General features: G+C 35.6%; 1 protein-coding gene across 5 annotated transcripts in view; it reads right to left on the minus strand.

The window, feature by feature from the left end:
* Nucleotides 1-14,472, minus strand: part of LOC100576058 — a 98,527-nt gene that overhangs the window by 59,382 nt on the left and 24,673 nt on the right. For all 5 annotated transcript variants that reach the window (XM_008183188.3, XM_029485949.1, XM_029485947.1 and 2 more), the window contains one exon: nucleotides 5,937-5,963. In XM_008183188.3, coding sequence (XP_008181410.2) covers nucleotides 5,937-5,963 — 27 coding nt within the window. The remainder of the gene's footprint in view (nucleotides 1-5,936; nucleotides 5,964-14,472) is intronic.

A 14,472-nucleotide genomic window follows, 5' to 3' on the forward strand; every position in this document is an offset into this window, starting at 1 on the left:
CAGGATTGTAAATAATCAAGACATAAAAGTGGAAGAGGTTGAAATTGGATTGAACTTTTAATTAGAATAGCGACACCACCGTGAATCGTGTTGTCAGGATGGTTTGTTTTTAATAGTTTATAACCGGGTATATAAATGCTGGAGTATTTGGTGAAATGAGTTTCAGTGATTAGTGCTATGTCCATTCTAAGATTATATAGCACTGATTGGAGTTCATTGATATGGTTTTTTATTCCGTTTGCTTTAAATTGTAGTATTAGAAGTGATTTATTTGTAGCTGTGTTGTTAGACATTTTACTTAGCAAGAAGTTTTTCGATTACTTTGGTGATTAGAGAGATTAGAGGATTTATCAGCGATTTAAAATCCTCAAGGAAATTAGTGATGGTAGTATTTAAATCAGAAGTTGGAGGAGGCACGTTATTAGCTGTTCTACCAGAAGTGGCCTGGGAATAAGTGGGGGTACGATTATCAGACTGAATTGGGTAGGTGTCATTTATTGGATGACTATCTCTAACAGTTGTGGTATTAACTCTAGTGTTAGTGTTAGTCGATAAAAAGTTACTTTTGGTGAAAGGTTTTTTGGCCCGCTGGAGATCTTGTAGATGAAACAACCTTTGTAACTTGCAGAATGATCACCAACGCAGAGAGCGCACTTTGGTGGATCCAAGCGTTGATTTGAACAGTCAGGGGACTTGTGATTTGAGCCACAACGAACGCAGCAAGAGGGGTATCCACAGTAGGTTTTCGTGTGACCTTATTCCTGGCAGTTATTACATTGGCTAATTATTTTAGAATTGTAGGGCTCTTCGACTTTTATTTTCGTGTGTTACAGTGAGGACAGATGAAAGATTTCAGCTGATTTGATTGTTGGCTCTAAGTCTACGAAGAAGAGTAGAAGTGGGGTTTTTGTTACTTTATGGAGAACGTTTGTAACGCGTCTTATTTCAAACAGACGAACTTAGAGTTCTTCTTTAATTGTGTCTACCTTAGTGGTTGGATGCAGGTTACGTATGACTACACAGATTGGTTTATCGTGCTTAAGCTGATATGTGTGGTATTCGGCAGCTTGTTCTTTTAGGAACTGGATAAGTGCTCTGTATTATTCGGGATTCGATGTTTGAATTTTTAAACGGTCAGCAAAAGCTTTACAGAAGAAATTATCTACGCCAATTAATTCAATTAAAGCTTTACATAGGTCTAAGTAGTTTTCCACGCATCTTACGAAAATTGGAGGGGGAGATTTGAAAATTTCGTCTGAGCTATCATTATTTTGTTCCAAAGGCTGGGACGACAAATTTAGGTCAGGCTCATCATCATCTTGATTTAGAATATCGAATCGATTAGATGATTTAAACAGCTTGGTTTTTTTAATATTTTTTTGAGATTTAGTTTGGCCCTGATCAGCTTGACGATGAGGTTTGAGATAAGGAAGAGAGAATTATTTTAGTTTTTTGAACACGAGTGAAATTTTCATTTGAATTATCGTTTGACGTTGTTTTGTTTTTACCGGCTTGATGTTTTGCATTATTGTTGTTATTATTATTTCCCATAATTATCTTCATCTGCGGCGGCGGCGGTGGCGGCGAAGTGTGATTATTTTATCAAGACCGCCTAGTTGCGGTCGCAGATAAGGTGAACTTGTATGAGCTATTGCGTAATTACTTAAAGACGCAGAACTGCAGTAGTACTGCTGTAGATATGTGAATACGGTGATCTTATTCGAAGAATATAATTAAAACTCCGAACGAATTTGAACAATTTATACAAGGGATTATATTAAGTTTATCATAACCAACACTAAAGTAAAATGTGAATAATGAAACTTTAAACGACTAAGATTTAACTCATTATCACTGGACACTTATGAGTGCAATTAAAACTAGATAACGACGGGAGCGCACGAACATACGACTGTAACAGATGGCTTCCACCACGGGACTGATTTTTCAGTACAATAAAAATAACATGACAAAATCAAAATATTTGTGAGTATTATGGCAAATTTGATTTCTAACGAAGGACGATACATATCACAGGCAACAATGACAATATTAGATTTAACAACAGAGAGTCTCGTCATATTAGAGAAGACCAGATCTAGTATGCTTTCATGACAATTTGGTATCTGGTTCAGCTAAAACAAGGTATTAAATGAAAACATTCGTGGAATACACTGAACTCTAGGACTAGAGGAAGAAGAGTATATTATAAGACCAAAATCGTCATTAGACCATGATTTGTCAAGAAGGTTATAGTCACCACAGAAAATGAATAAGCATCCAGGATGAGAATCGATAATTAATTGAGCAGCAGTTACAAAAGAATATATATATAACGGGACTAAAAGATGGAATATACAGAGAACAAAGAACAAAGGTAATACACATGCAATTTAGCAAACACATGTTCAACATTGTTGTTAACGAACGGTAATAACTCACAAAAGATATCATAAGATATCAAGATATTTATTGTACACACATTAATGTATAGATTATAATAATGCATTTTTTAATAAAAAAAAAAAAAAAAACAGACTAAGCTCCAATAAAGCATTTTTCAAATACCATTCCAAATTTATTTATTGAGGTAAAATTTTACGCCGTCAGAGACTTTCATATTTTCTAATATGCTTATAGAATATTTTATACTTTCCATTATTTTATTATATTTTTAATTTTTTTAATTAATTTATTCAATTTCTTTATTAATACATGTTGCAATTAAATATGTTATTTCGATTTTTATTTTTAATAGAACAATAATTCTATTAAAAAAATTTTTTTTTTAGGAATATTGCATTTCAATTTTTAATTACTAATATCATAATTTTTGTAAAAAATATTTTAATAATTATTGCGTTTCAAGTTATATGAAAATTATTTTTAGTATTTTTACATTTCCAGTTATATGAAATATTTTTTTTATTATTTTTGCATTTCAATTTCTATAAAATATTAGTTTCATAAAAATTGTATTTCAATGACAGTGTACCGAAGTGCCCCATATACAACTGAACAATAATACTGACACACGACACAGACAATGCGTCTTAACAATAATAAAATCACAATAATAAGGCCGGCCATTCACGCCAGACCAAAAACAATAAAGACGCTGGAGATTTGTGCCATGACAAATAATATAATTTTCTTTACGGTGATTTGTGCCTATACACAATATAAAGTGGGAATTCGTGCCTTACAATTAATAACAGCAATATAAAATTGTGGTGATTCACGGCCACAAAAAACAACAATATATAAATTAAATGGCAATTTGCACACGTATAATAGTAATAATTTCGACAAGTGACGGCCGTACGCCTTTGGTTATGCGCAACAGTAACTGAATAATTTTAGGCGGCCGTGTTATAATCCGCGGACCGACGATTCGGCGGTGGCCGATATCGTGTCGATACGTAATCTACATAATATTATATAACTCAACAAGCTGAATATGTGCACTTCGTTGCCCGTTAAATGTACCAATTCTATATGACTCAAACTTTTTTGAATTCATTATTTAATATTTGGTGTATGGTGTTAAAAATTAATCTTAACTTTTCCGTTGCCCGGAATAAAAACTCTGCTTCGCAGCAGTATATTATCAGGTAGACAATCTACCTGCGATGGATCATTGACCTCTAGTTTATACGTAAATGTATGATTTAATGTAATGTACTAAAGTTATATGAAGTTTGTCATATTCTAACTATGTTGGATTAACATAATCAATTAGGTAATACAAAATCCTAACCTAACCTGTTGCGTCACTGTTGTATTTTTGACATCCAGATTTCCTACTTTTCCGGTGAATTTTCCTAAAATTTTGTTTCATAATAGCCTTCTCCGTGATATACTCTTTCGTTTAAAAAAAATCAAGAAGATCTGACAAGTAGTTCCAGAGTTCAACCTGTACAAAGATTTTCATTTTACATTTATATAGTTAGAAGATATATATTTATATAATAAATTGACAAAAAATAATAATACAAAACAACAAAGGTGCCTGTAACCAATAGGAAGCAATATACAATACACTATTATTATTTTAATCCGAAACTTAACTTTTTGTTATTGACCATATCACCAGGTGTACACTTAAGAGGCCATAACTCCGGAACCACTTATCGTACAAAAACTTCACAGAAACTATCTACATATCAATCAGAATATGCCCTGAAATCGAAATCGGTTTGGTGGATCTTGAGATATAAAATGTATTCAAAATTTACACTTATTTATATATATATATATATATATAGATTAAGACACATTAAAACACTATCATAACAAAAATTAAACAATATAAATAATAATCAACTGGTAGGGGTAGGCGTATATATATATATGTGTGTGTGTGTGTGTGTGTCATATCGGTTGGCTGTATAATATTAATGCGTTACCCGGTCTCAACAATACTAATCAAATTAGAAAGAATTAAATAGTATGACTACATTTAATTTAATATTTGTAATGTTTGTATTTGAACATAGGAGCTCTTTGATTTCAACATATAGTAGCTTCTATATTAAAAAAATGGATCAAGATGGTACATTAACGAGGTATTTTTTTCGATTATCTCAATAGTTATTTAATGGCATTTTTATAAAGTAATTAACATTCTCATAAAATTAGATAATACAAATTTAGAATTCAAAATCAACGTTAAGAAATAACAATTAAAATTAAACACCAGTAGGTATTACACAATGATAATTACACCCTGATCATCTAAAAACATGATGAAATAACAATAATATGTAGGTACACGACGATTCATCTGACGCAATAACGATTGCATCTAAATCATCCACGAATAATATAATACAATAATCGTCCAATTACAAACACATACCAATATTATGAAAGAACACACAAGACAATGCAGATATTTCGCAAGAAAGTGGGGATGACATACTTCACTACACTTTATATACACAATACCTAGACGGAGAAGACTGGCTTAGCCTTTCGGATCATTCGTTTTTCATCCGGGCTAGCACACGTCTCTTTTCACATACTCTACGGATACTCTTCGGATCACTTGGATTATTCGGATGGAATCATTCTCAGATCAATAATTGTTTTACGGGATAACGATTTTTTGAAGCTGTGTGATACGGCCAGGAGGTTAGGTTCTATGAAGACAAATCACAAATTCCTACATCCACGTAAAATGATTTCTACACACTTCTTAAATACAACTCTTTTATTATTTAAAGGTTAAATAAATGTATTTCTATACTAAAAATCTTACCAATTACGTTAATGTAAACACCAGGTATGAATATTGATATTTTCATCTTAATCTTTATAATCTAAAAAATACTCATGTTATTTTCATAACTGCCTACAATTTTCTCTTATATCTTTCATACCATTGTATCCATTCATAATATTTTAATATACATTTTTAGCAAAATAAATAAGATATAAAGTAAATTACTAAACAACATAAAATATTATGTTGAATACCAATATAAGTAACATTTAAGATGGTAACTATACTTACACAATATAGTATAATATATTAAATTAGGTAGGTATTGTAAACTAAAAATCATATGATAATAACGTGCATTGACTCCCACAAAAAATATTATATTATATAAGCATCGTTTACAGCTGGTCGAGGTAAGTGATACACTTTTTACATAAATACAATAATAATACAGTATTGGAATAGAAACAAACTTATGAACTAATTAACATCGTATAGCTTTCTATAATACTTATTAACCCCCCCCCCCCATGTTTTCCCCTTATTTTGTTTCTAATGCATTACATTTTATTCACATAATATAGCAGCTAAATAATATGAATATGTTATATGTAAACGCAACTAATAAGATATAAATAAATAATTATCTTAGAATTTCTGTATATTATAATGGATTGATTATAAATTATTCAATGAACAAAATACTTACGATTACAATCCACTACTAAAGGTTGTCCTGTAAGCAATATAACTTTTTAATATACTTACTATATATTTTCTCATTTTAATATCACTTTTAAACAAAAACTACAAAAACAAGTAGGGAAGTAAATAATAAATAAATATAATATTATTATGCAGGAAAGACATCAAGTGTTCATTTTTTTGTAACATACATTACGATCAGTATAGGTACGACTAAAGTAAATACTTCTGTGTACCTATAAGTCACTAAAATATGCATTTTTTTTGTCTATTCTTCAATGTGTTGGTATTTAAATATTATAGTAGTAATATGAATTGACAAAACTATCCGAGATTATTAGTCCCACAATAATAATTTTTATTCCACCCCCTCTCACCACAACATGATAATAAAACCAATTGTTTGGCAAAAAAAATGTTTGTCGTGCGTTCAATGTGTATAGTTATAATATTAATAATTATTTAAATAAAGTGTACGGGTTATCTTTTTTTTTACATAAAAATGATTGTGCATTTGTTCAAATTTGCTAATCCCCGGAACCAATTATGCAGCTGGCACCAAACTGTCTTGGGAAGTGATAGCTTCGTCTACATAGGTTGCTATAGCTCACATTAGTTTTTTTTTTGGATAACGGAAATTAAAAATATTTTGATTTTATAATATTAAGTTATCCATTTGTTATAGAAATAAAATATCTTTTATATAGGTTAAAACAAATCTACCAATTTTTACAAATATTTCTGAGATGAGAAGGTAGTACTTATAGAGATATAAAGAAAATTTAGTTTGTGCTCCGGTAGCACACAACCACCATACCTACCCACCGTCATGGGAAACCATCGCGGGGGCAAACAGAACTGAGAGGCACAAACTTACTCTGTACCCCAGCGGTCAGAACCTAAATCACCAACTCCAACATCAGAATCCTTAAACTCTGACGACAGCTGGGACAGCAGTATTACCCAATTTTCTCGCTTTCTCACTCCAGATCTGTCCAAACCTAACCTTCACCAAACTGAAAAAAACATGCAGACAAATTCAACATCCACATCATATAAAAATCATATGATATTAATATTCAAGTCAACATTAATGAAACATTTTCAGATAGCTCTAGTAATAACCATTCCATCCACTCTACTACTCCTCAGCTACCGAAAAATAACCCAAAAATCCCACCAATCCTTCTTAAAGGCTCATTCTGGAGAAAAGTGGTGGGGAAACTTATGACTATCATACCAGAAACACTCAATATAAGCTAAAGCATTTGATCCAGACTCCATAAAACGTCAATGCTTTGAAATCAAACTATTTTAAATAGTTCAAAAATTCTTGAAAATCTCGAACACAGAATACCATACTTTCAGCCTTCCTGACGAAAGAACACTTAAAATAGTTATAAAAGGTTTCCTAAAGGAAATCACAGATACTGAAATTTCAGATGAACTGACCAATCTAAGATACATGGTAACTATTGTGAGGCAATTTGGTAAATAAGACCAAAAACTTTACATTCACATTATTGTTTTAAAAAAAACGCACTAGAGAAGAAGGGGATCTTCAGACTTAGATCACTGTTTTACATGGTAATAAGAAAAAAAAAGATACAAGTCAAATACACCAGCAGTATGCTACAACTGCCTACAATTAGGCATTTTCAGCTTTGATAACGGAGCTTCACCAAGGTGCTTTAAATACACTGGAAACCATAAGGCAAAAGACTGCATAAAAATTTCAACTAACCAGGTAAATTCATCTACTCCTACCCTCACTCAACCAAAAATCAGCTATGCTGAACGTACCAAATCAAAAGAAAACACTTACATCAAATCCACTTCCGAACAACTCCATCATTTAGAATCAAACATCTCCTTGGACCACACTGATCTGAAAAAAGTCATTTACATCATAGTGGCAATACTTCCACTATAACTGAATTTATTAAACCAAATATGAATAACACCAGAATCATGTTTTGGAACTGTCAAGGCGTAAATCGGAAACACCTTGAACTTTTACATTTAGTTCAAGAAAAGAAAATTGATATGATCTTACTTAATGAAACTCACCTATCATGCAATAAAAAATTCAAGCTACCAAACTTTATTACGTCCACAACCAATAACACAATGGCAAGCGGTCGTCTTCCAGCAGGCAGAACAGACATCTAAGTTAATAGAAAATTCAGCCACATACAAAGTAAAATCCTTACAAATTCTATAACTAATACAAAAATACAACTGAGACTTCGCCAATACGATCTCCGAATGATATTTGTCTATAAGAGTCCTAGCTCCACACTTTAAATTAAAGATATTGAAAATCTTCTTGACTCACATCAAAATGTGATAATAGCAGGTGATCTAAATGCAAAACATGGAGCATGGAACATTTGAAAAGAATAACCTGACAGGTAAAACACTCAACGAAGACCTCCACTCTAGAATCTACACAACGGTAGCTGCCCCAACTACACCAAGAAAATATCCCACAGACATTAATCATTTTCCTGATATTCTAGATATAGCTACATATTATGAAAACAGGAAATATAGGATATATTCTTGAAAATATCACGGATGAATTGTCTTCTGACCATACGCCAATACTGCTAGGCATTTCTTTAAGCTCAGATTACACCTATCAACCCAAACCTAAGTACGTTACAAACTGGGATCAATTTGAAAAATAAATGGGAAATCTATCATTTTCATTACAAAAAATGTCTTCACAAGTTCAGATCAATAGCGTGATTAACCATCTATCGCCCATCATCACAGATATGCTTGAAAAAATCTCATCCATCTTCTCAACTAACCATAGGAAAAATGATTTACCATATTTCATTCAAAACCACATTAAGCAAAAACTGAAACTGAGAGCTGCCAGGAAAACGAGCAGAGACCCATATATAAAAAAAGTCCCTCAACAAACAATCAGGACTAGTAAGAGAGTTACTAGTGAGAGAGTCACTGACACATGGACAATGAATGGTCATCGTCCCTGGGCTCAATAGATAACAACGCGTAAGGCTGGTCGAAACTTTATAAACTGAATAAATTACTTCTTCGAAGGGCACCTCCTGTTCATCCACTGCAAGATCACGAAAGTAATCTCCAATTTGGTCCAGAAACAAATGCCAACATATTTGCTCAATCAATGGAAGAACAATTCAAGACTCTAGATACCCTGCTGGGTCGATGACGTAGTTCGTATTTCCATAGAACAACATGATGAGGCAATATATAAAAAATCAATATTTTTTGCTCCTGGAGAAGTACACGAAGTAATCCGCAGACTTCCAAACAAAAGTTCTCCAGGAACTGACAAAATCTCCAACTGTGCCCTAAAACACGGTGGTAAGAAATTTAAATTTTATCTTTGCCAAATATTCAACGCCTGCGATAGACTAGAATATTTTCCGAACCCTTGGAAAAAAGCAAAAATCGTAATGATACCAAAACCGGGTAAAGACCTCAAACACCCAACTAATCATCATCTGATTTCACTTCTCAATACGATGGGAAAGGTTCTGGAAAAACTTCTTCTATCTAGATTAAAAATGTATATTATGCCACAAATCCGTCCTGAACAATACGGCTTCAGATCAGACCACAGTACGACTAAACAATTGATATATGTTGTAGATCTAGTTACTAATGATTTAAATATTAGACGTAAAACAACTGCAACATTCCTGGACATCCAAAAGCGTTTGACAAAATATAGCACGATGGCCTAATATTCAAGCTGTTAACCATGGACGTATCTCATCAACTAATCAACCTTCTCAAATCTTTCCCCTGAACCGATAATTTCAAGTTAAAATTGGCAACTTATTATCAACCCCAAGAGAAATTAGTGCAGGCGTCCCTCAAGGGTCATGCTTATCACCTCATCTATTTTCAGTTTACAAACAATCGACTTCCCAAAAGATAAGGAAGCGAACATCGCCCTCTTCGGAGATGACACGATTTTCTTTACTTCTGGCACAACTATAAACGCATCAAGAGTTCAAAGACAAATAGACCTTGCAAGTCCCTAAATCAAACAATGGAAGATATCTTTGAATCCATCAAAATCCAGGCAATCATGTTCACAAATCGATCAATGCACCAATCCAACATTTTACAGTTTAAAAAGACTTCGGTTAACTGGTCCAATTCAGTGAAATATTTGTGAGTAACCATAGACAGTAAATTTAATTTTGCAAAACATTTTAAATTTTTCCACTCATAAACATGCTCAGTCCACTTTCTCTCAAAACAAAGTTCTATATGTATTATATGTACATAAAACCAATAATTTGAAACGGTGCGTTAAATCACCGGATCTTAAATAATATCAATTCAATGTTTAATCAATATTATATTCGTTTATTTCGTATAGCGTTGCATGGATGTTATAAATATAATTATAATGGAATCCGCGGGGCTTGATCCGATGCCCGACGTGGTTGGTCGCTCGAGGATCCCCGCATGCACTGTGACTGTTCCGGTGGATATCATCGGTAGAAGTGGGTTGAGTCGGCTGCGGACGGACGATCAAGTGGATTGTACACCCCTGATCCCTCCGTTGATCTAATGTGATATGTCCGGTCCCCGCACAGTGGTCGACGGGCAAGGTGTTCCCTGACAGTGAGGTGCTGCTTCGTGGAGCGACTATGCCCTGGTAGCCAATAAACCGGGTTGGATTCCCGTGATAGGCTACGGTGATCAGTCCGTGCGAGAATGTGTCGGAGATATCTCGATCGTCAGTCCCGGAACAGCTCTGTAATTAAATGCTCCGGGTTTCGGTCGTCGGCTGTAGGAACGTAGTAAATCGTCCGCAGTCCGACGATTGGTTGATGGTGGTGAATCCGATGGTTGATCCTCGGTGTCCGCGTGCCAGTCAGGATAACCGCCGAGAAATGTCAGGCGTGAGGTTTGGCCCGGAGAGTGGTCCTGGTTGCGGTCGGTGACTAGTCACGGCCGTCGCTGGGTCGGTCTCCGGAGGTAGTGCCAATCGTCGTTGTGAAAGCGTCGTAATATCGGGTCAAGTGGCAGGCTGGCCGTCGATGCGTTTTGATGGACGATGGTCGGGCTTGATCCCACGAGAAGGTCCGTGTGGCTTCGGCGATGAATTCGTCGGAACCGGCTGGTTGGGTTCGCTGCTGGCTGTTTCGGCTGGTAGTCTTCGGTCTTCTGGTCTTCGTAATGTTGAACTGTTGAGTGTTTGAAAATTGAAGGAAGACTGGTGCCGATCCTGCTTTGCTTTGCTTTGCTTTGTAGGGATGGCTTAGCCGTTAACTATACCAGGCTTTTGCCTCTACTAGTGGATGGAAGTTTAGATAAGATTTAATTAAGTTGTTGTTCTACCCATGTTAATGGGTAGGGTTTGATTATTCGTTTAGTGGTTGGGGGAGGTGAGTTTTACCTAGGAGTCGGATGTGGGCATGTACGGAGAAGGAGTTTTTGTAGAACATCGATTTTGATTGAGAATGAATGGAATTTTGGATAGACTTGAAATTTGCAGATTTTAGAAGAACCAAGTTTTTAACGATAGTTGGCACACCCATTATCATACGAATACCTATGATTTGGACAGATTCGATGCGTTTCCAATGTGAAGGACCGATAAAAGGTGCCCAAGAGGAGCCAACATAAGAAAGAATTGGAGAAACGTAGAGTTTTAGAATGTTGAGTTTCAAAGTTGTTGGAACGGGGCTAGAACGGTTAAGTATGGGGTAAAGTATTCCGCGAACGCGAGTTGCCTTTTGGTGATGTTTTGTACGTGTTTACCGAAGGTGAGTTTGCGCCCGATTGTAACGCCGAGGTATTTGGCATGATTGGACCAGTTCACTGGATGATTGTCGAGTAGTAATGGTGGGATGGATGAATTTCTAAACGTCCGAAAAGGATACCTACAGTTTTGGTCTGGTTTATTTTGATTCTCCTGTGATGAAACCATGTGGTAGCTAGGTTGAGTTGGTGTTGTAATTGTATGTGTTGAAATATACAATTAATATTAATAGTCAGCCTTGACACGTTTGTACAATTTAGTATCTACTAAATTGAGCGTAAGACTCACTCTCTATACGGATGTAACATAACCTCGGTTTTGCATATATATAGGGCCTTTGAAGTATGTAAGAATCACTTGCACAATCACCGTCGTACAGTGCGTATACGGTGTGTGTGTACAGTCACGTTAAATTGTCCAGTTGTACGTTATTATATATTATACTTATACATAATAATATTGTCGTGTTGTTATTCATTTATATTAAAACTAGCTCTCCGAGCGTCGATGGGGGAGACCTCCAAACCCCCCGGTGTTTGCCCCGAATGTTGTCGATGTCGGAAGCCACAGTGGTCTCGTGGTCCAGTCGTCGGTCTCAAGCAAGGTGTATGTGTGATGTGGAGGTCTGGTTATAAGGAACAGTGATAAGGTTAGGACCACTGTGGTTCGAAGCGGTTGTTCAAGCAGGCCGGGTCACAGCGTAGCAGACAAACTCTTTGACAAAGTATTTTCGAAAACGCCGCCGGAAATTCGAAATCCCGTAAAAAAATCATATAGCTGCTGCTATTTTTTTGGTGTCCAGCAGGTCAGTCACCTCAGTTGTCTAGGTAGGCAATCCGACTTTGTTGTATAGCGGACGTATGTGACGGCCGGGTCAAGATATCAGGTATGCAATCTGACTGCGTCGAATCGCGGACAACGTTCATTACTGTCATCAAAAACGCAAATTACGAAAAAATTACGTGAAAAAAATTTCAAATAATGTCGGGCGTCTATGCAAATCATAAAGCCGCCGTCTTTTTGTGGGTGTCTAGCAGGTCAGTCATCTCATTAAAGTTATGTCGGAAGGCAATCCGACTGCGTCGAATCCCAGACAACTTTCATTACTGTCACCGAAAACGCAAAATCAAGTCATAAGTTATGAGTAAAAAAAATTCTAAACATTTCGCTCTACACTATCCACAATGTCAATCCGCCGGAACTCGTCGCTAACTAACAACGGCCGCGTACGCCCTATACATTTAGCGGGGAACGCGAATAACTGGCCAACGGGGAGATAAGCTGACGTTTTAAAAAGGGCTAAAACTTGACATTTTGACAAAACTATTGATAAACTCAGCCGCGCGCAGCCTATAAAATATTTAGCCGGCAACCCGAATAAAATCCTAACGGGTTCGTATAATGCCGTAAAAGCAGTAGGTAAAACTTGAATTTGAAAAAAATCAGAACATTTTTGTCATGATAAGGCGGATGTGATAGCGTAAGGTAAATAACGAAAAAAAAACCGCCGCCGGTCATCCCCATCGACGCCTTACCTACTTAAGAACTGGAGTCAAACTTATGTTTATAATAAGAGTTATACTTAAACCGTTGCGCCGTCCCGAACGCGATTAAACTTACCTACAGTATAGACTCGACTCGAGCTAGGACATTTTATTATATAATTAATATTTATACATTTATTCATTATATAATATATATTATACATGTACCTACCCACCTACAGACCAATACAGTGGCTATATCGTGTATATTTATGCAAATAAAATATATAAATACCGATAAAAGGAAGGGTGATTGAGTAGGCCATAAGGACAAAAGGCAGTGAAATATAATATTATAATAACGCAGTTACATGTGAATAAAAAAATCGAACTTTTCGACGCCTGTATTTAGGGCCTGTATATAGTAATACCTACGCGACGTAAAGTGGTAAAACTCGACTATCGTAAAAATTTATCGATAAACACGCACACGGCGGCACTCGGTTTGCACGTCATGTCCGCCGCGGCCTGTAAATTTAGCGAGGAACACGAATAAGGTCCGAACGAGGATGCAGAAAGTCCTCAAAGCGGGTAAAGACGAAAAATCTGAGTTAAACTTAAGTAAACTAAATTAGATATTAATAGATTAATAAATAAACAAATCAATAAATAATAATAATAAAAAAACAAATTTCTCGGTAAATATATCTTTTTTTTTCAGATAATATTTTCTATTGTGTAAAAAAGCGGAGACTGGGGAGAACACCCATCGAATTTCTTCATTGGCCCTCGTTTACGCCGACTTTAAACCAAAGACCCGGGAGACGCGAACCAAATTTTTCCATTGGCCGTTTCCTTACGCTAGTTCAAAATATTATACCTAGTCGGAATAAGAGTGCCACACGGGTCTTTGCTTTATAGTTAGAGAATAAAATGGTTAGTCTGTCGAGCTGAACTTTCAACAGTATGGCAGCTCGTTTCGGGTTTTTGTCGAAAGTAAAGAACATTGTGTCGTCAGCGAATATAGAGAGATGTTCTTTAGGAGTTGTTGGTATGTCGTTTATGCAAGTCAAGTAGAGAGTAGGTGAGATACAGGATCCTTAAGGGACGCCTGCGAGTATGTGTCTGGTGGACGAGAGTGAGTCTTCGACTTTTGTGATGGAGGTGCGGTCGGTGAGAAAGGATTCGATGATTTAAACGATTTCAGTCGGGATATAGAGTTAAGATGGTTTGTAGAGGAGACCTACGTGCTACACTCGGTCAAAGGCTTTCTC

Source organism: Acyrthosiphon pisum, chromosome X, assembly GCF_005508785.2.
Source record: "Acyrthosiphon pisum isolate AL4f chromosome X, pea_aphid_22Mar2018_4r6ur, whole genome shotgun sequence".
NCBI lineage: Eukaryota > Metazoa > Arthropoda > Insecta > Hemiptera > Aphididae > Acyrthosiphon > Acyrthosiphon pisum.